At 45.8% G+C, this 22,492-nt stretch overlaps 1 protein-coding gene across 4 annotated transcripts in view; it reads left to right on the top strand.

Annotated features, from left to right (window-relative positions):
• Positions 1-15,480, top strand: part of SLC38A1 (solute carrier family 38 member 1) — a 42,432-nt gene extending 26,952 nt beyond the window's left edge. For 3 of the 4 annotated variants that reach the window (XM_075148366.1, XM_075148353.1, XM_075148374.1), the window contains 8 exons: positions 66-124; positions 256-381; positions 2,589-2,668; positions 3,834-3,934; positions 7,121-7,239; positions 7,782-7,923; positions 8,035-8,132; positions 9,187-15,480. In XM_075148366.1, coding sequence (XP_075004467.1) covers positions 66-124; positions 256-381; positions 2,589-2,668; positions 3,834-3,934; positions 7,121-7,239; positions 7,782-7,923; positions 8,035-8,132; positions 9,187-9,288 — 827 coding nt within the window. In that variant the 3' untranslated portion in view covers positions 9,289-15,480. The remainder of the gene's footprint in view (positions 1-65; positions 125-255; positions 382-2,588; positions 2,669-3,833; positions 3,935-7,120; positions 7,240-7,781; positions 7,924-8,034; positions 8,133-9,186) is intronic. The other variant, XR_012673399.1, reaches the window with a different exon arrangement.
• Positions 15,481-22,492: the final 7,012 nt, after the last annotated feature.

The following is a 22,492-nucleotide window of genomic DNA, read 5'->3' as shown; positions in this document are numbered from 1 at the left end:
AAGTAAAAACCAAGATATGGCTAATAAAATAATATTGTATGAGAGTTCCTTTTAATTTCTTTCAGGGTATCTTGGCTATACCAGTGGATTTTCATTAAGCTGCATGGTATTTTTCCTGATAGTGGTAAGTTCAGCTTGCTTTCTTTGTTGGATGAGAGTCACCTGATAGCATATTCACAATTTCTCTGAATCGTAATTTTAATTTGCTTTTTATTATTATTTTTAGCAATTAGCTGTCTTCCGCTCTCATTCTAGGTTATTTACAAGAAGTTTCAAATTCCCTGTGGCGGATCGGAGCTAAATGCAACATCAACTATCCTATCAAATAGCTCAGCACATGAACATATGTGTAAGCCAAAGTATGTTATCTTTAATTCCAAGGTATGTTTCTTTTTATAATACTTATTTTTAATTCACATAATATATGCACCTACACCCCGTATTCTTAATCTGGTCAGCATCACGCAGGGCCTGATTCTCCGTGCTTCCACTCGTGCTCCAATGGTGAACGCACAATGGGCCTCCTTGCCCAGCGGTGGAGATGCCCTGTTGAATGTACCTCCTTGCGGTCTTGCTCTGCCCCGGTAGTAGACGTGCTAAGGCTGTGAGCCCGAGCTACCACCGGACAACAAACGCTTTCTTTGGGAGAGTTTTCCTTTCCACTGCTTCTTACCATCCGTCCTGCAACTGCGCCTTTCGGCTGTAGTTCAGCAAAGGCTGAGTAAGCCATTCCTGCATCCAAAGCCCAGAAGTAATCCCTCTGTCCTTCTGCACACAAACCACTTCTTTGTGACAGGGTACATGTTTCTGTAGCCATATGGTGAACCGGATCAGGAAAAGGATACAGTTGAAAGCTAATCCAGCAAAAATTTGATTGCCTTTCAGCTGGATGCTTTCCTCCATCGCCACACAGCTGCAGGAAAAGTTGTGCCAAGAGAATGCGAAAGAGCAACTGGCTGTAGCTGTGGCAGCAGGAGGATTGCTCCTGTCAGCTGTGCTGGGGCGCAGCACTCGTTAAAGAGCACCTTATCCAGCAGGGCAGGGTCCTCAGGGTGTCGCGGTCGCATTTGTAGGGAATGCGCATGCATAGCATATGCGTGCAAAAATTAATTTTTTTTAAATTAATCCTACCAGCTCCGGCTGAAGAAGCCAATCCAAGCACTTTTCTTTAGTTGGGGGTAGCCATCAGCCCAGATGTGGTGTGACTGACCAAGGGTTAGTTAATTAACTTGGTGTGCGGTAGCGGCTTAGGTGTAGGTATATTTTAGATAGCGTTGAAGGGCAGTCTTGTTCTCCTGTAGTGTCAGCATTTGCCTCAGAGTCAATGGAGGCACATCAGAAGGATCGGTCTGTCTGAACTAGGCACGCTGGAGCTGAACTCTAGAGATTTGCCCTCGGGGCCAGCAGTTTGCCAATCAATTTAGCAACTTGAGAGGAGAGACAGTTTCACAGAATGAGAGGATGGCTGAGGTTGGAAGGTGCCTCTGGAGGTCATCTGGTCCAACCCCCTGCTCAACAGGGCCACTTAGAGCCGGTTGCCCAGCACCATGTCCAAACAACTTCTGAATATCTCCACGGATGGAGACTCCACAACAGTAGCGTGCTGTGAGTGAGGCAGAGGAGGCAGCACAGGCCTGGGTGAGGAAGGACTGCTGGAGAGCAACCAGTGGTTTTACTGAATCTGTCGGGCCTGGGGTGTACCCCAGGATGGCTCCCGTGGGAAGAGGATGCCTGTGGCCAGCGCAAGCAGATCTCAGAGGGGCGGGGAGAGCCGCATGTAGGGATGGACTCATTTTGTCCTCGCAGGAGGACCTGTTTTTCGTGTAATCTCTGCTCGTGCCCATTCCCTGGGGAGAATGGAAGCGCTTGGGCGCTGAGATCATTTGTGAAGTTGGCTGTATGCTGAGGATTGAAACCCGCTCAGGTTTTTGGTGGAGAAGGGGGTGAGGTCCCCTCCGGAGGCCTCCTGCGCTTCCTGGTGACGTAATGGTCTCTCTCTTTCCCCAAGGAAAAGCATGCTCCCTCCACAGCCTTCCTAGCCCTTTTGTTGGCCTGGGAAATGAAGGGACTCAGTCTGGTACCTTGAAATATCCATTTATTTGTAAGTTCTGCATTCCTCTTCTCTTTTCTTACAGTCTGGATATGGGCTTCCTCTTCAGGACTTCAGCCTTAGCACCACGGGTGCGCACACCTCTCCGTGCCAAGGCAGGGTAGCGTAGCGGTGACCCACCATACGTCCCTTTTACGCATGACGGTGTGCTAGTAACGGTGGCAGTAGCTGGGCAGGGAAACCCATCCCAGGGAGCAAAACCAGCAGCCGTGTGGCGTCCAGCGCTGCACTCTGCGAGCAGGACTGTGCTCGCATGACCAACGCGAAGACTTTGTCCTCCCGTTGAAAGAGCACTGCTCTCCATATTTCATTAAATACGTGCTAATTGACAGGTCTTCTACCTTCTCTGAAGGCTCTCAACGTTCGGTTGAAGAGTCCGGAGAGTTGGGACCTGAGGTAGTTGAACACGGATCATTTCTTCGCGCCGCTGGGGGAAATACTTCTTCTTAACTTCTTTTCTGAAATTCTCTCCGAACAGACCGTGTATGCTTTGCCCACCATTGCTTTTGCATTTGTGTGCCACCCGTCAGTCCTCCCGATTTACAGCGAACTTAAAGAGTAAGCCTTTCTCTTTTTTTTTCCCAGTGAATTGTTTTGAACCGCTTTGCATGGAAAATGTTAGCGCAGAGGTGCTCTGAGTCATTCGTGCCGTTCGGAGGAGATGTGCTTTAATAACGCCCAACAAGCCAACAGCGTGGCTGTCAGCTAGGAAATCTGGCCTCCCAGGCGTGCCGCTGGGGCGGGGGTGAGGGAGGCTGAGGATAATGCAGTGCTTTGGGAGTTTTCTCTGGAAGTACACGGCAGCCTGGGGACAGCCAAGTTGTGCCGGTCGTTATTTGGCATAGGAGAGAGGCATGTGTTCAGCTACCGCTGTTTGTTCCAATGCAACTAAAAATCAGTTCTGGTACCAGGGAAAAAAGTACTTTCAGCCTCGCCTGTACCTAAAGACCTTTGCCGGTATGGCTGTCTCCCTGACACCTCCGGCTGGGCAGGGCTGTGGGGAGCTGGAGACCGGCCCTGCTGGCGGCCCCGGGGGGCTGCAGTGGGGTCCTGGGCCACGGGGGGAGCCCCAGGGGAGAGGTTGGGGTCAGTCAGACCCGTGGGTCCCCTCAGCTCCCGGACACTTGCTGGGTGCTTTGAGTTTCAAGGGACTCCAGCAGGTTCCCATATATAGGTGCCTATATAGGGCATCCCTGTGTGGATTTAAAAGCCTAACTTTAGGTACCAGAGTGTGAATATTTCAGAACAAATATCTAAAAATGAAATGTTTACACTTAACCTATTTTACAGGTCTACAGTGGTCTGCATACATTCATTATTTTCTACCCACAGGGACACAAATGTTTCTCTGCAAACATTCAGAATGTTTTTTTTCCTGCGTATAATTTTACTCTTCCTTTATTTTGGCCTTTTAATTTAATTACTGAAGTGTTTAAGGGCTGTCCCTCTCCATTTGGCTTCACCCTTCACTCTGTTTAGGTGGGTATGGCCAGGGAGCAAAGCCACGGGGCGGTCCCACCATTTTTTGACTTAAGCCCCAAGTAGGGTCCGTTTCCCCAGTCCTTCTCTTCCTTGGGCAACTGTCAATGAATTCCTGTTTTAAATGAAAATATATTCATGAGTCTCCCCAGAATTACTAATTACAAAGACTTAATAAATTTTTAAACAGCTATTGAAAAATTCAGCCCAACCATTTTTATGTGTTCTTTTCTTCTTTCTCCAGCCGTTCACAGAAAAAAATGCAGTTGGTTTCAAATATCTCATTTTTTGCCATGTTTGTGATGTACTTTATGACTGCCATATTTGGTTATTTGACTTTCTATGGTAAGTATGTAGTTCTTTCTTTACTGATCAAAGTAGAAAGGGAATACATGTGAAATCAATAGCATATCCCAGCTGGAAAGGAAAGTCCCATCCACTTATATTAAAATACTTTTCCAAATCATTTTCCTTAACATTTTCATATTGAAGGTACACATCCTTTCCTCCTTTCCCCCGTGGATGAAAAGCACAAGTGAAAGTAGTATTTACAAAAGGTAAAATATGAGGGATAGATTTGTTTACCAGAATTGGGGATTAGCTGGGCCCCACTAAGATTTTCGTTCCAAGGTCCTCACCTGAGTGCTGTGTACATTGGTAATGACTGAAGCGTGCACATCTGTATAAAATGAGACAGATTTGAGAGCAGGTCCTAGGAAATGGGTATCAAATCAGCCATCACAGCTTTTTCATTTTCTTATTGACGCTTTCATCATAGAGGCGAAGGACCAAATGTTTTCCCTGTGTCCCCCCGTCAGGTCTTGGTTAAACAAATTGGCAGTGAAGGTGGGGAAGCTTCGAGTGTTGGCCCAGCTCAGCCACCAAAGGATGGTTATTTCAGTGTTGAGACTTGCACCCTGTCTCTTTTCACGCATATCAATTCACTTAAAGAAACAAACAAATTATGTTGTATCGCTAAAGGATACAACGTGTATGCCCTAAAGGCACAATTATTAAGTAAAGTAGCATAAAATATGAATGTTGCCCAGGAAGCTACTCCCCTGTTCCAGTATAATGGGAATGTTGACAAGTAGTGTCTTTTTCTATGGACCTTTAAGGGGTTACAAGGCAGATGACAAAACTGATGTTTGCCTTTTACCTCAGAGTCACCAAAAGGTCATCAGTCTTCTCCACCCTATTCCAAGTGACCTTTTTGTTACAATCTCCTCATTCATAGTACCGTTCCTTGTGAGCCACCTATTGCAAGAGAAAGAAAATAAGTAAATATGAAATGTGGCATTTTTTTTTCAAAGGTGTACCTATCTCATATTTGTTTTCTCAGGCTCTCATTCTGGTTATGAGGCCTTGAGTCTGCATGCGTTGAAGTAACTTGAGGTCATCTGTTCTGATTTTCCCAATAAAACTGCAAATACGCTGCAAGTGACAACAGCAACAGCCGTTCTCATCCAACTGCTCCCGTCTAACACATTTTCGTAGAAATGCATCAAATTAGCAGCCCCAGGGAGCAAGTGGGTGTAAATCAGCACGGACCCCTTCGCTTTGGCAGGGAGGAGATTCTGATGTGATTGCCCCAGGGATCTGAGGAGGCAGATCCGTGGCGCTCCTCTCTGGGAATCTCCCACGCCCCTCAAGGACGAGGGTCTGGAGTCCATGGAGGAGGTAGGGGCTGCGTCCTTCTGGCCCTCCCGAGGGGGAACGGCGGAGGAAATCCCTGGGGTGTCTCGTGTGCCTCTCCCCACGTCAGGCGTCCCCGCTCCCCAGCGCCGAGAGCCCGCGGTGGAAGCTGTGCGGCTCCGCTGGGGCTTCTGCAAGGGTCAGTGCCGTGACAGGCAGCAAAAAAGACGCTGAGGGAATATAAAATTCCTCCACTTTGATCCTTCTTCCCCTTGAGACTGACAAGACCTTACCTTTCATATGTTCGCTCACAGTTTTCTAACCCTCTTCTCTACCCTTACCTGGGTAAGAACAGCATTTTTATTGTGGCCATTTCTTCTTTACACCAATAGTACTTGTCTGTTTGCTGTATTCTCGAAAGTGTTGCAGTGATGACTATATTTACATTGCAGAATTACAGAAAAGAGGTGTTTTTCTTCCCCTAAAAGGTCACACTGTGGTTGGGCTCTGTGGTGTATCTAGCTGAAAGGAAAACAGACCTTCAACTGTAAGCCTTGCCCTTCACTTCCTACCTGGCTGCAGTCCGTGAGCGGTACAGAAGTTGCAGTCTGTGCTTGCAGGAGCAGAGTAAGCTCTGTGTCGCAGAAGCTGTGCATGTGCCCGGCTTGAAAACCCCACTCCTAATCTGCAGGGAGGTGGGAGAGCGTTTTCTTTCTCCTGGTGGGGATTCAAGCACTGCGTAGGTGGTGTTGACCCGTGGTCTCTCCCCAGAAGGGCGTCCTGGGGGGAGCACAGGCAGTTCGCCATGGGATAGACCCCTCTGCCTCCAGGAATACATGAGGTTTTACCAAGTGCCAAAGATTTTAAACTAGACGAGGCTGCCGAGTTCCCTTTAAGGACTTCGGTTTAAGAGCTGTTACATTTTACCGCCAGCTTTCTAAGATTAGCAGGCAGAAACAAAACATAATCCTAAATGGGGGCAGCGAGTATGTTTTTGTGGTGCGCTTAACAGCCACCCCCTTAGGTTATTGCTCCTAGATATTTAAAAGTTACAAAGAAAACACATAGGCCCCTCAGCAACTTGGTTTTCCTGTTGGTTAGCACATGCAGACCCACTCTGCACTATTTATCACAGCTTCAAGGAAACATTTTTGCAGGAAGTCATATTAAAATCTCGCCAGTGCCTCCCCATTAGACACCCCCCCGCGATTTGTCTTGGCTGCTGGGGCCACCGGCTGGCGCGGGGCCGAGCTGCAGGCACTGCTGCGGGGGGACACGTTCAAGAGGAAAAACCATCAGGGCAGTCCTCAGAGGAGCTGCCGAGGGATTTGAGTGCAAATGTCAGAGCGTCCCATTGAGAGCTGACCCAAGACAGGCTTTGTTCTTGGCTGAGAACAGGGGCACTGCTTTTCGCTGGAAGTTTATTTCCTGTTTAGACTAGTTTAGCTCAAAACCTTGTAGTTTATATTAAGTTCAGCCGTAGCAGTGCGTGTGGGTATTTTTATATCATTTGAAACTTTAAAAAAAAAAGCCCACAGAACCAATTAGAAATAGCTTATTTCACTTTACTTATTTTTTTATATATGTATATGTGTAAGCAAGCTTTCGTGTATGTCTCACTGTTGTCTTTCCTACAGTGAAAATTACCTTAGACTTAGGCATGTGCTGTCTTGAATTAGGATGCATTCCTAAATCGGGCCTCCAAAGGATTAATCTGGAATAATGGGATCATTAGGATTTGGTTCAAAGCGCTGTTTTGACTCAAGAATGTTTCATTCCGTACTCTTTTGTTTGCAGATAAATCACTTGTTGTTCAAGAAGGCTGTTGTTAAGCAATGATTTTTGTGAACGGATTGCCTGTTTGCCAGAACACTTATCTTATTGTCTTTTCCATAGACAATGTGCAGTCAGATCTGCTTCACAAGTACCAGAGCAAAGACGACATCCTCATCCTGACCGTGCGCTTGGCTGTGATCGTTGCGGTGATACTCACGGTGCCAGTTCTGTTTTTCACTGTAAGTAAAAAGCTCCACACAGTTTGGAAGTCGGTGATGGCTGTACACAGCATGTTTCTTCAAACCACAGTCCAGCAGTTGCCGTGGCAGTGATGTTGCAGCTACAAAAAGAGCTTGAGCTTGGATCAGTCTTTTCCCACGCCAGATTCCCACTAAATTCTAGAGAAGTTCTCCCTGCAGGAAATAAATCGCTTTTGGTCTTAAATCTGTTTTAAATTGAATCCACAAGGGCCCTCTCTTATTTCACGTGACTTTGCTGGAGCAGGCTCAGGGGTGAAGTTCGTTTTTAAGTGCCGAAGGATCCCAAAAGGCATGTCAGAAAGGGAGGAATATCCTACTGCAGATGCATGTATACCTACAGTTTTGAAATATCAAATTAATTTTAAGGATTATTTCAAAGGGCATTACCTCAGAGACCCCAAAGTTTCTGACTGATCTATGCAGCGCTTGTTGTCGCATGAAGAACTGGTTAAAATAAACATGGGAAGCTTTGAATTGGCTTATAGACCGTTCCTGACAGAGAACTCTCTCTCTTTCTACAGGTGCGTTCATCATTATTTGAATTGGCTAGGAAAACAAAATTTGACTTATGCCGTCACGTTTTGGTTACTTTTGTTCTATTGGTTATCATCAACCTGTTAGTCATTTTTATCCCGACCATGAAGGATATTTTTGGAGTTGTAGGTACAGTATCCTGGTTTTGTACTACTATTAATAAAAGATTGTTGCTAATCAGCAACACAATAATTAGCTGTGGCTGACAACTAACAAAACTCATTTATTTGAATTTTGCAGGGGTCACTTCTGCCAATATGCTGATTTTCATTCTTCCTTCATCGTTGTATTTAAAAATTACACAGCAGGATGGATCAAAGTTGACTCAGAGGATTTGGGTATGCATTCCTTTCTCGTGAATGCAACACTTTCGTCTTGTCATTCCTTATAATGTTCTAGATGCAGAGCGTACCTAATCTGAACACATGTGTGAGCTTCTTTATGTTACTTTCCATTCTCGCTTCAGTCAGCTGGCAGCCGTGCTTGCCTTTCTCCTTTGCTTACTCTGGGGCTGTCCCGGTGGAGGGGCCGTCCCACGCAGGGCACCTTGTGTTCTGGGGGGCCCTTCTCTGCGGGGCGAGGGGCTCTTCCCCTGGCTGGCGAGCAGCAGCTCTGCAGCAGCCGTAGCTGTCGGCAGGTGCGGGTACCCCTCCAGCCCCCTTCGGCAGCCCTTTCAGCCCAGCAAGCTTTTGCCGTTTCAGCGTGTTGATCCAGAAAGCGTGCAACGCGCTCCATTTGAGGTATTCCTCGTGGTTTTAATGGGCCGGATTCAGACTTAGGGTGCTTCCACCAGAAGCAGCCAGCTGAAATGTTAGCCCTTTGGCTTGCGTGAGCAGATGGAAATGGGCCTTGGAAAGATTTCCTGTGAGCCCCAGAAAGAGCTGCAGCTGAAAAGATGCAACACTCCCGTGTATTCGCAGTCTAACGGGGCGTGCACTGGAAGCATCACAAGGTCAGACCTTCCTGCTCTGAGCAGACAGACAGGAAACCCATGTTTCACTTGTGGTCCATCCACAGACCCCGAGACGAAAGGGCTGAACTTCGATGGACACGTGTCTGATGGGAAGAGCATACTTATTTCCGTGAGGCTTTGAAAAGAGCGGAGCCAATCGGTCCTAAAAACAGACTCGCTTAATCCTCTTTAGGGATGATCGGTGTTTAAGAAGTGAATTGAAAGGAGAAAAAAATTGGTTTTGGTGTTCAGCGAGTCATTATTAATTACACTAATCTGTTTAATTATCTATGGGTCTTGTCTTTACCAAAAGTGCTATCCCATTTTAGCTGATAACTCTGATACATCACCTTGTAAATCTTCTTAAGAGGAGAAGTTAACATACTTGAATTAATTGTCTTTTCTTTTTATTCATTAATTTTCTCTCCTTTTTGTTCCAGGCTTCTCTTTTCTTGGCGCTGGGGATAATGTTTTCCCTAGTGAGCATTCCCTTGGTCATCTATGACTGGGTACAATCAGGAGGCAGTGCTGAAGGCCACTGAAGTTCACCTCCTTCTGAAAAGAAGACACCCCTGTTTGCTACACACCAAAACCGCAACCATCCGTTCTGTTATCTATTCCATCTTTTGTGAGTTTACTCAAATCAAATCCAAATAATGATTATCCAGTACTGAAAATACTGTTATGGGTGTATTTTCTTGCAGAAAACAGACCCATTTTTCCAACAGGCAATCTGTCTGTCCCCCAATACTGAGTTATCAGATCAGCCTAAAGTCTGTGTTAATTGTCTGTGAGACTGTACAGAGCGTTGCTCATAGAAATTCACCACAATTAATTTGTTTCCCCTCTTCCATCCATGAATTGCATTGTTCCGTTATTATCCTTAGCCCTTCAGCCATAAGCTCTGTTCCTTTAGGGCAGCAGTGCCACTTGTTATCAATCCCAACTGGAGTGATGTCAGTTCACGCCCTTCCCCCCTGCCTTTTAGCCAAAATTCTGCTCTCCAATTGTACGCGTCCCGTTTGCTGGTTTGTTTGTTTGTTCTGTTGCTGTTTTCATGCACCATTTGGCTCACTGGGTTCAGTGTAGCATTCTGGATATGGGCATGAAAGGCACCACGACAGCGTAAATGAGCGTTGTGTAAGCGTAGGTCCTAACTCTGTTGCTTCTCTCTGATGTTCTGGTGGGGGAGCCAGCCCTCAGGCTTGGCCGTTTTGTGGCCTTGGGGAACAGACCTGCTCGTCTTTGTGATGGGGTGCAGGGAGCAGGAGGAGGACAGCCACCCCCACCAGCCACCATTCCCCTGGCACACTTCAGCTGGAGCGTGACCAGAACTAGACTTGATCCCAAGCCATGAGTACTTGAGCCTGAAGAGAAGCAGACGCTCCGAGATTTCCATAAGAAGTCTGCGTTTTCTTCAGCATTAAACTGTTTACTAATGCCCCACTTCTCTCAGAAGCAAAATGGCAAGCTCCAGTTTTATCAAAACCTACGCATTTAATCATACCTCATGCCTTTTCCATTCTGGGATTCATTTGTACATACCTTGTAGAGACTGGCTCCTCTCTGGTGTCTTACCCTCTTCCCACTGAAGTCAGCAGGGTTTTTGACAGCAGCGGGAGCAGGATTTGACTCACCCTACCAAACTACTGGATTTCTAATGGAAATTGAAATCTGTAACATTTCTTTAAACAAACAGAAACACTTTTTATACTTAAAATGTTTCATTTACATTTCTCATCGATTCTCCATAACAATTAAAGACAAGACATTCAATTACTACTAGCAGAAACACTGTAACTTGCATCTGTTGTCCACAAAATAAGCATTTGCCTAATGCCTTATAGCTGGTGTAGAGAACTACTTGTAGAGACTCAAACGCTAAGCAGGTGATCGTTAACCATCCTGAGCAGACATCTTCTATTAGTGCACTGCCAGCAGCATAAACGTGTTCACTTTGTGTCATTCACCGTGTGAGCTAAAAAGTGTCTCAAAATATGAACCTGGCTCCCAATGAAAGAACCGATGGCTAAAGGGAGCCCCGCTTCACCCCAAGGGCTGAGTGATGCCCTCGGTGTGCTCGAGCCGTACCTGTCAGTATGCGGTGACCCTCTTGTTCCCAGTAGCTGGTTCGTTACTGACTCCCGTTGTAACTGTGGAAGGAGACTGTCATCAGCTGTGGGGAACCTGTCATTGCAGATTGCTCCTTTTAAGGTTAGGGATGGAGAATTCGGGATCTTGGGATTTCTGTAAGCTATTCAATTGCTTCAGTTGCCATTGCCTTGTCCTACAAGGCTAGAAGTCAGCAAAAGTTGAGATCACAGAGCACTTCTCAGGACCTTGAAAGCTGGTTTCTGAGGGTAACATCCAAAGAGGTTAGTTTGGGGCCTTCCTTGGAAATTGGGCATCGAGATGCAGAGCGTTGAAACTAAACACTGCAGAAACTAAACCTACTAAACTCAGACTTCTAGATCTGTACCTCAGCCTAGGCAGTGAGGTACCTGGCTCTGCCGATACTCCGCTGTGATACAGAAATAAGGCAGAGTAGACTCCGCAGGCTGCCCAAGTCCTCGGAGTAGCCCAGCAGCAAGAACAAAACTGGAAGCCTCCTCCCTCCAGACAAGTAACCTGCTAGACTGCAGAGCGGGGTTCCCTTAGTCTGTCGTTCCCCTGGCCCTTCAGACTTTCCCTTATTGCGGCACAGGCTCCCAGAAAGGTCTCCAGCGCGACATCCTTCCTCCCAAGCACCCCCCAGCCCAGCATTTAACACATGAACTGCTGAGCTGAGGGACCCCTGGGCTGAGGCAGCTCATGCTTTCCAGCGGCTGGTCTCAAACCCTTGCCTGTGATGGTGCAGGTCACCAGTTTTTTCTGTGACATCTCTTTATGGGACTGATCCCTGCCCTAATTCACAGAGAAGAAGTCTGTACCATAGTCTACGAGCCCAGGTGTGTGTTAGTCAAGCTCTGGAGAGAAGAACCCATGCTTGGTTCATATCTCCTCGCAGCTCGTTCCAGGCATCTTCCCAGCTTGGGGTGTAAGTTTGTGGCTCCCCTTTCACAGGCACCCAGCTCTCCCTGGTCACTGCAGCAGCAGCCCAGCATCTCACTCCGTTTTCTGACTCAGCTTGCTGGGGTCGCGTTTCAGGTTTCGAGGTGCCTTATAATCTCTCTGGATCTCATCCCAAAAAAACTTAACTCAGACCTGAGAATGCTGTACAGTGTTATCTTCAAAGCGCTCCAGGGCTCTCCTGCTTTCCTCCTCCCTTTATCCTTCTACTACTGATTTATGAGCAGTGCAGCTCTGTGCATTGGGGGGTTGTGAGAGGAGATCCTGGGAGTGACTTTCAAATACCCAGGTAGGAACTAGAGGTCTGATGTGCTGCACCGGGTCCCAGCAAGGTCACAACTGCGACATCTCTCTTCCAGCCCCCCCAAATAGTCCGTAGTCTCGTGTTTAAAATACCAACCATTGAGTTTTGGCACCCAGCTTCCTCCGACTTGAAGGACTGTTGGGTGACTGATTGCTCCTTGCATCTTCCTAAATCTCTTCCATCACTATCCCTCTCTCTCCTCTTTGCTATTCTGCCACCTTCTTTTTCCCAGTTTATTGTATACTGGAGTTTTACTAGATAAATAGGGAGAAGAATGAGGTGGGTGTGTGCATAGTGAAATTACCCAAGGTACTGGACCATCAAAGCATATCTTAGATACTGAAAAATAGAGACCTAAAATATTGAGTCTTTAAACAGACTTTGTTTCTGGGTCTCTGAAAAAAAAAAGAGGGAATTTTGCTTAGACTGATTTACTGGCATCATATTTATAGATATTTATGGAAAGGAATCATGTGTTTATTGATGTCTGTGGTAATGAACGTGAAATAACGTGCTTTTTGTTTTCTCATCAGGTTTATACATTCTTAACAGAATGCAATAGACCCTGCTGTAACTGTCAACATCAGTGATGGATGACAATATTTGTATGAGGTTATCTGTAAAATGTACTGCTGTTATTCAGTTCATTTGAAATAGTGAACTTGTAGCCAACGATGTACGAGTCCCACATTTTAGCTAGGATTTTAAGAGCACAGTGAAATGCTGTAGGAGTTTCTCTGTTAAATTAATAGGATCCAGAGTACCGTATCTACTTAGTAGGTGGTAGCATGCTTTCTTTTCATAGAAAATTTATCACTATTGTGAGCACTGCAAATGTCATAGACTGGATGCAAAATTGCTCCTAATAACTACTTTAAAATTCTCATTTGCATAATAGCAACAATTGAGTGGTGAGGGACAAGGAAGGACTAATTAGAAGCAGGGATTCCTAATAAGATTGTAGGAGTTAATCCTATACTTAAAAGATGGCCTTGCTGCCTCTCCTAGTCCACAGCACATTGCAAGGAAAATAGTCATGAGCTTAAAGCACCCTTACGGTTGCAGAATACAGCTGCCCTTCTCTGTCCGATGGCAAACATGCCTAGTAAGTAAAACACAGTAAATTGTTATTTGGGAACAGTATCTCGGGAGCAGTGACCTCTCGGGGTGAGTGAGTGGTGCCCAGCCCGTGTGCAGGCCCAGGGCAGAACGGCCGGTCTCACCCTGCGAGGTCAGGGATGGGGGTGCCCATCCGCTCCCGAGGGCTGCTTTCCTGAGCCACACACTGACCCATAGCTTGTGCTCCACTTGCAATAGGTCGCACATGCAAATGCAGGTTGGATGATGTATGGGTTGTGTCTGTACATCTGCCTTACCATGCGTAAGCACCACAGCTCTCTCTGATATTAAGTATTAACAGTAACAATCAATGGTATCTCTAGCTTATCTTTAAATGAATATGTTTCTTTGCTTGAACCTTACATTAAGGCTAAAAAGCATCTTGGTCAAAACAAAATTATTTCCACGTGGTGGTGTCCCACCTCCAGTCCTACCATCCCACCCCAGTGCCTGTAAGAGAAAGGCACAGCAGAATGTACTCAGCTCCATCAGCAGCTCCACGAGATGGCTTTATCGCCTGGCACCAAGGTGCTTTCTTAAACAATTCCCCAGGGCCCTTGGCGTCAGGAAAATTCTTATTTCCTATAACTTACACAAAGAATGTTTTATTTGTATCTAATGTAAGGATTTCTGTTACAAACTGTGAAAAAAAAAGATAATGAATTAATAAAAAGTACAGGGCTGGAAAGGTCTAGAATTCACAAATTGTACACATGCCTATGTTTCTGAAGACAAATCTATGCAGTTGTGTTGTATTGTAGGAAATTTCATTTTTATGTACATATATATTGTAAATAAATAGGATGCTGTATATTTTTGCAGTTGTTTATCCCCTATAATATAGAAGTGTTGAGATAGGTTCTGCATATTAAGAATAATTTTAATAGAAATACAAATACTTTAGCTTCTGACTTAGCAAAATGTATATCCTTTCCTTTCTCCCAAGAGTTCACAAGTTAAATCCTAAACTTGAAATTATCATTACATCACTAATGTAACAAGAAGAAATAAAAGGTCCAATGAAATTGCTAGGATTAATTCCAGCACATGACTCCCTGTTTTCTCAACAGCAAGTTAGCCAGTCTTCCTGCTGGGTAAAGTATCTCCCTTGTAAAGGGCCCCTTTGGCACCCAGGTACCTCTTACCTCCTCAGCTGAGGTCAGGTGGTAGTAAAGTGCTGAAAAGGCTTTATGCAGAAACCAGAGCAAACTGCAGCCAGCAACTTGACCCAGCATTATGCCATGTTGTATCCCGGAATGTATTTACCCAACCAGTACAAACAGAAGTCAGGGCAGGACTTCTGCATTTCCATTTTCAGCCACCAGAAATGCCTGTAGTTCAGAAAAAAAGTACTGCAAGCCAGAGGCGGGCAGCAACCACAGCAATTCATGCCACTTCTAGCCCGCTCCCTTCCTGCAGAGTCCTGCGGCTGCTCTTCCACCGCAGACCCAGGCACGCTGCTATCATGCGACCAAAACACTAGCACCTGAGGCTGACGAGAGCATCTCCAGCCAGGGACCGCACATCCCACCCCACGGGCTGGCGGAGGCCAGTATTTTGGTCGTGGGATAGCTGCGTGTCCAGGAGTGAGGATGATGGGAGGGGAGAGTTGTGTATGTCCTGAGAGTGCCTCTGTCAAGAGCCTTGCATAGGCTTTCTCGCTGGTAAAGCATGGAAACATGTTTTTTCAGGATTGCTGAAAAACGGAGGTTGAAAAATGCATCTAAAAATAATTGTATTTTTTTTCCATGTTTACTTTATGGTCTTGGATGAAAATGAAACTTGAAATAATGTTTGCTTTCACCGTGAGCACAAATTTGAGGAAAAAACCTATATGCAGTCACTTCTACAGAGCTTTTCAAATTAATACAAGTGTATGTTTTGTTTTCAGTGTTATAAGCCAACAAAATATAAACTGTAAAGGTATTTTTCCACAAGACTTGAACTTTAACTTGTTTATAGAAACCTGTTTTTAGTGTCCCAAGGTATGTTAAGGCTCACCCAGATCCAGTATAAACAATACTGTTTGAATGATGTACGCTTGATATGAGCTCATCTCTAATAGATTGTTGAAGTGAGTCATTGATAATATTTTGCTCCTGCTAACATCACCATACTTTGTGCTGCTCATATCCAAATAAACGATGCAGTTTTTCAGTTTCTGTGTGTAAATAAAAAAAATGTATTAAGTTCTATAATCTCTCTGTTACCTCTATAGTTTTTAAACATTAAAATTGTGATCTAAACTAATGTCTGGGCCATACTCTTTCTTTCAAAGGGATGACTATATATCATTGTAATGCCTTAAACAGCATGTGCTCCCCGCTCTTATGCAAGTATTTTCACTGAACTAGGGCGTGCAGCTCTTGCAAAGCCAACTATATTAGACTCGGTGGAGTATACAGGATAAAACATCAATACATGGCTATGGAGCATTAACATGAAGTTTCTGATACAGTTTTAGGGAGACCTGAAGCTGGGGCGTATGGTCACCACAGATTGGCGTTGCTGAAGATGACAGCATTTCTCAAGCCCACTGCTGTTTGCCGCCCATGCTGTGTGCATTGGTGTAGATGCACTTGAGCTGGGCTACCGATTTCGCCCCCGACATTGGCGTGCCGCCCCTAGGCTCTTCTCTAGTGAGCCTGGCTTTATCCCCTGACTTTTAGTCAAGTCGGGCAGTTTAGCTTTAAGGGCTGCTGTTAGAGTTGGGTTTGAGTTCAAATGCCAAACTGATGCCTGGAGTGGCTAAACCCCTGCCAGACCTTCTCTGTGGTGGAAGCAGAAGCCGTTAGCAGATGGATGAGGAGGATACCCGAGGACAGTAATGTCTTAAGCATTCCCAGCTAGATCTGCCAAAGTGCCTCTGTCAAAGCCTTAGAGGGTCTGGAAAATGCTAACTTTTTGCTTTTGACCACTAATTTGCTCAGGTTGTAGTGTCCACTTACTAAAAGACCTCTTGGCTAGAGTCCTAGCCATATAACTGAATAGTTTACTTGACTGAACAGAATGAGTACAGCCAAAATCTCCGGCACAGTGACTCGGGCCCCTCTGCCAGAGAAGCGATGGGAGGATTTATGTATCAGAGGATCTTTGGCAAGCCTTTGCCCCGTCCCCAAGCCCAGGGAAATGTCTTGAAGCCATAATCCTGGAAGCACAGAGGTACAAGCTTCTGCACTGACATGGTCTAATAGCCTCTCCTGTGGGGGCATACCCACTTCTCTACCCAGCCAAGAATAATCATCTCAGAGCCATACCTTAAAACATAGGAACATGGGTTACGGAGCAGAGGAAAAAGAGGAGAAGCTATATTTCTTTTCTTCCTTGCTTGCAGAGATAACAACAAACATCTGTTGCCTTCTGCAGTGCAGTCTGACAGCTTCACCTGAAGCTCACCTTAAGCCACACAGCCAGAGAAAAAAACACCAACGTCCTTTCCAGCCACAAACTTCTACCTTTGGTTTGGCTTGGTCTTCAGGTATCCCCAAGGTTAGCCAGATCTCTGAGTTCACCTGACCGGTCCCTACTTGGGGGGAGCAGGAAAGGAAAATTACCTAGGGCAAGCTCTGCCTGAGGGAAGAGACCCCCCGTTTGGTTCAAGTGGGGTCTCAGTTAGACTTAAGTTTGTGTGAAATTGCAGTTAGTCTTCAGGCTGAAGCCCAAATTCAGGCCACTGTTAAGATGTCTCATTCCCTGCTGTACCAAGAGCTGGTAGTAAGCACGCACGGCAACTCCAAGTGTGGAGAAAGGGGAGATGGTAGGAGCAGGGATGAGTGGTAAGTCCATTTCTAAGCCTTTCTAATCACAGACCCCTGATAAACTGAACATGGGCTTCACTTCTTGCACCCTGTTCTCCTCAGACCCACACAGGACAGCAGCACCATTTGCTTTGCAGTCAGTTGTGTTAGCGATCTCCAGCTAAAATACCGACTTCTTAACACAGAACCCAGTGCGGTTAGACAGAAGTTTTCAGGCAGTCTGGCATCTGTATTTTGCGGATACTAAGTGCCATGCAATATTAAGTGCCATGCATTTCTCTCTCAATTTACAGTTATGGAAAATGGAGTCTTTTAAAGCTGTTGGTGTTACACTGCTAAATGCCATGGCGCTGGCAAGGGACGGTGCTGCTGACTTAATGTGCCTCAGCCTTGCCATGGCTCACTGCTTGAAAAACATGAGGTTATTGGGATTCTAGGAAAAAGGTGTAGTTTGGCCGAGGCTTAGACAATAGGGGTAGGAAAGTAAACCGTGACAGGCTGGGGTGGCATAGGCCAGCCTTGTCTGAGAGCCAATCTGCAGAGTAAAGCCACCTTGTGAGGCTGATGGTGGTGCCTGGCGAACCGCTGCTCTCTTTGAGATCCCTGTGCTATGGGCCCATGGAGGCTGCTGCCCTGAAAAAACGGAGGGAAGCGTATTATCAACAGGAGCCGTGTATGTACCCCGGAGCCAAGAACCACATCCCCTCCTTGGAAAATGCCACCCAGCTTAAAGCCTCAGCTCCTTTCCCCCGAGGTAACCAGATCCCCCTCCCCCTGCCCGCTGCGTCCCCTTGGGAGAGTGTTTGCCCAGCAAACCTTAAGCACTGTCCTCTTGCCAGTTATGAAAAGCTGGTGAAATTTGCCTAGTTTTTGGTGGAGATCATTACTTCAGACTACACCCTTTGAATGTACCAAGTGCTGATCATGCCCATGACATGCTCCCATGAGCTCTTCTTTCCTGAACACCTCTGGGGACCCATGCTTAGGTAAGTTCTCAAAAGTGATTCTCTCCAAAAAACGTTGTTTTCCCAGCAGTGCTCACTTCACATCAGCTTTGCAGCAGCTGGATCATCCCCGTTACTGCCTGTACAGACCTGCCCCGCAGCCCAGGCAGAGCTGCTGGCTCCCCTCACCTCGCTTAGGAGGGGTTTGCTGAACCACTCCCCTTCCACAGCACCGGACGGCAACAACCCTTGTGCCTCTAGAGGTGTTTGACAGTGATTAGAGAGGTGAAAATGAAGTATCAGATGCAGGAGTATCTGCGGCTGCCAATTCCCCTCTCCGGGCTCGTGCCACGAGCTCATGCTGGTGAGCGGCCGATGAGGATGAGGGGAGAGGGTCTGTTGGCCAAACGTCTCCCCAGCTGCCAGGACCAGCCCTCCGGAGCTCCCTGCGTGTTCCTGGATGTGCAGTCTGCCGCAGAGATGCGGTGAGCACGGGGCTCGGCAACACTGCCGCAGGAGCCAAGCACGTCGAGGATAAAAAAGCAGTTGTTCTATCCCGGGTAATTATAAGGGAGCATAGCAGAGTTAGGCGCCAAGGTATTGGAAAGTGTTATGATAACAAAGAAACTCATGAAGAGGGTGGAGAAATTTTTACGACGTGAGATCAGATTAATGACCTGTACTACGGCTGCAGTAAAAACAGCAGCATACAGATGCTACAACATTTGTAGAACACATTTCTTCAAACCATAACCAAAGCCTGTAATTTACTAGGATGTTAAAAAAAAAAGAAAAAAAAAGAAAATTATACGTTCACTGACAAAGCCAGTTCTTGCAGACTCTGAAGTCTCCTCGGGCTTTGTGCAGGCAACGGTTCCCACTAGTACTTCTTACATGAGAGCTGGATCTCCTATTAATTTTCAGATACCATTTGTAGATAATCAGAGAAGTACCAGATGCTGGAGAAACAACTTCCCTGACATAACGAGGAATTATATATCTCTTGCAATTAGATCATCATAAAATGAAAGGAAAACAGGCATCAGTCTGCCGTTCTCGCATCCAGCGGCATTTAAACAATGAGCGCAGTCTCTGTTACTACTGCTGGCAGGCCTCCAGCAGCACTTTGAAAAGGCAGCGTGGCCTCCCTGTAAATTGATAAACAATCTTGTTGAGCAACAGGCACAGGAACATTCAAGCCTTTGTTAAATTTTGACTTGAGTGGAGCACTAATTGGCATCTTTCTGGGCAGAACAAACAGGGTCAACTTCTCCGCTTTCCAGAGGCAGATTATTTTAACCAGAACCCACAGTCCTCGCAGTTAATGGAATGAACCCAGGAATGCAGGTACTAAGAGATGCAGAAATTGTTTGTTTTCTTAAAGAGTTCTGGTAGTAAAAAGAATAAAACTCAGTTGACAAAAAGGCTTCAATAACTGAGTCCTAGCTGTGCTGATGGCTTCAACTCACGCTCAGTATCACTACAAAAGCAGACGTGTCATCTTCACACGGGATGCTGATTTCCTAGTGCAAGATGTGATCACAGACTGTACTGTTTAGGACCAATCCAATCCAGAGAGGGGATGATATTCTCACCTCTGCTCTGGGCCGAGGAATAAAGAATGGCCTGAAATCTTTCATACGGGGCTGCCAGTAGGATGCAGAGTACTCTCTAGGGAGCAGGAAGTGTGCTCAGACACACACGTGCCACCTAATTATCTTCCTTCATCCAGTGCTCTGGCATGTTCCTGCCTGCCCCCGGTTACACTGGGGCAAACTCAGCTCTTGGTGGGACTCATGCTCTGGTCAGCCGTGAGAAGAAAGTTCTTCCTCATGGCTGACCAGAGCATGAGCCGACCAAGCAGAAGATGCACCCCATGCAGTTTGCAAACCCCAGGTAGGCAACTAAGCACTGAGCAAGTGGGGCGGCACTACAACACGCCAGGCAAACACATCACCAACACCCTGGCTTCTCAGGGGACAATCTCACTATCCTAAAAGTGAGGATGATTATAAATCAGTTCATTCAAGTAAGAACATGTCTATATTTACATTACAACCCTCTATCAAGCACAAGAGATCATTAGTCCTGTTTACTGCAGAAATAACCCATACTTCCTCTGAGGGCATCTGAACGCCACTCTGAGGGCTCAGGACAGTTGTCTAAAATTGGAAAGATTTTTTTTATTTTGGTATTTACAAACAGTCCAGATGCCAGTAAACAAAATAGGTCAAAACTAATTGCTAGAAAACACGTCTTGCAACACGCTCTTTACCTACCCACCTACCTCTGAGAAAACACAGTGGTTAGCACAGCCAGGCAATGAAAACAACACCCATAAAGAGCAGGATACATCCAAGCCAGCTCCGAGAGGTGTACTTTTCACAAGGGGACAGACGTGACGAGGGCTTTTACCCACAAGAAGAACATGCAGTGTTTCCAACCCCACTATTTTATAGGTGCTGTCTCAGTGGACCTCTGTAAGTGCTCTACCAATGGCAGTATTGTACCAGCAGACAGCTGGTAACACCTCTGCTACCTTGCTGGGGAAGTACTAACTTTGGGATGTCCTATGGCTCAAAGCTGCAAAAGAGATTTCACATGTCCTTGCCACAGGTCTGCCCAGCAAATTTTTGGTCCCAGGGATCGTCCAGGAAGATCTGGATGAGCCAAAGGCAGAAAACCCACAGCCTAGTTATAATAGACCAGATTAGCTATATAGCACCCATCTACAAATGCTGTACATTTTTGAAGAATTAAGAGCTAATTAACTGCTAACAAGGATGCCATTTAGAGTGCTGAGTTTTATGAGCAAAGAAATTTAGCCACAAAGATCTTGGGTTGGTACAGAGCTTATTTCTCAAAGGTCACTAGCAGCCACCACTAAGTGGCAGGAACACTACTGAAAAGGACCAGACTAATTTACTATTAGAAACATAGAGCTATTCCCAGGCATCTCTTCCACAGACTTTCCAAGGTTCACAGCCTGTTGTGAAATGATTGAGTTCACTTTGGTCAATGGCATTAGCCTTAGATTTATATAATCTGATAAAATGTCTTAGACTTTCATAATCTGAAGAACTGCCTTAATGGGTCTCTACTAAGATACTAAGTTATACGTGAATTGCTTTGAGGGGGGTGGAGGGGACAAAGGAAATGCTAGGTAGCATGAAAAATTATCTAAACCAACTCTGTAAAAGATGTGGAGAATCAACAAAAATCCAGGAAAATAAATAGCAAAGGATGCCAGCATTGCATTGCTGAGGAAACCATTTTAAGGAATGAAAACTACCACAATGGAGTTGTAGGAGCTCCAGGTCTTCTAGGGCAACATTATTGCAAATCTCAGCTAAGCAAAAAAAAAAAAAATTAAAGGCAAGTGCAGCTTGCTCAGTGAAACCCCATCTAACGCGTGAGGCCCAGGCTGTGATGAGGTAGCCAATATGGCTGGTGATGGCTATTGAAAATTGCACAACTGGGCACTTGAGTTTTCTCTGTTCTTGAGGCAACAAGATGTTACTTTACATATGCATTCATATTTCTAAGTGTGTCTTTAGCTGTTGCTGCTGTTTTTCCTCATCTCCACAGACAGTTGAGCAAAAATACCATTAGCTATATGATTTTCTCCTTGTGGGCTACACATGCAGACTAACCCCTGACACAAATTTATCATTCGTATCCAAGATCAAGAGGTAAATCAGCACGGACACCAGCAGTTTAGCACTAAACCAATAGGATTTGCAGCAGTACTGCATGCTATAGAAAACACATCTGCTCTCAACTCTTGTGAAACTGGGTCACCAAAAGTATTTCCTCCTGCACTGTTGTTTTATATCTGAACACACAGGAACTGAGGTGTTACTCCAGTGTACAAGCTCCCAATGACCTGTGGAACAAATCCACCTCATCTGGCAAGGAAATGAGAGGCAACCACAAGCCTCACTGGTACTCACAGCATTTTTCATAGGGTTAGGTCTGGAATAAGACAGATACCTCGTGTTTTGCTTCGACATCCGAAAAGAAACAGTCATACCACAACATTAGTGTGCGTGTGTCATTTAGCAGCCCCGCTCACAATTCTTGTGACGGCCTTAACCAATCTGCAAGAAACTGGGTGCCTGCTGCTTCTTCTGTTTCAAGTCAGCAGATGGTGCTTTTAGAAGCACTGTCTTCCATCTTGGCTGCTTTAAAGCCAAAGGAGTTTGGTAGACCCTGCAAAGAGATGCTCCGGCGAGCTGCACATCACCTGGGAAGCCTAGAAGGGGAGTAAGAGGAAAAGGTTGCACACATAACCTTAATACTGGTTAAAGTAAGGAAAGACTGATAGAGGGTCAGAAAGCTTTGTGTGAAAATACAGCTCCCTTGATGAGTCATGCTTTCGTTTTTAGTAATGTGCTACTCTCTTATCTCACTGTTACATCTCTCTCATACCACTGTTTCTCAGGAGAGAGTCTCAAACTGCCCCCCAAATGCACAGCCAGTCAAGATGGTGAAGTTTCTGTTCAATGTATTCTGCAGAGAGGCACAAAACAAGCTGCAAAGGAAGAAAGTG

This window comes from Calonectris borealis, chromosome 1 (genome assembly GCF_964195595.1).
Source record: "Calonectris borealis chromosome 1, bCalBor7.hap1.2, whole genome shotgun sequence".
NCBI classification, from domain to species: domain Eukaryota; kingdom Metazoa; phylum Chordata; class Aves; order Procellariiformes; family Procellariidae; genus Calonectris; species Calonectris borealis.
Note: the sequence above shows the minus strand (reverse complement) of the source record. Positions and strands in the feature narration are given on the sequence as shown.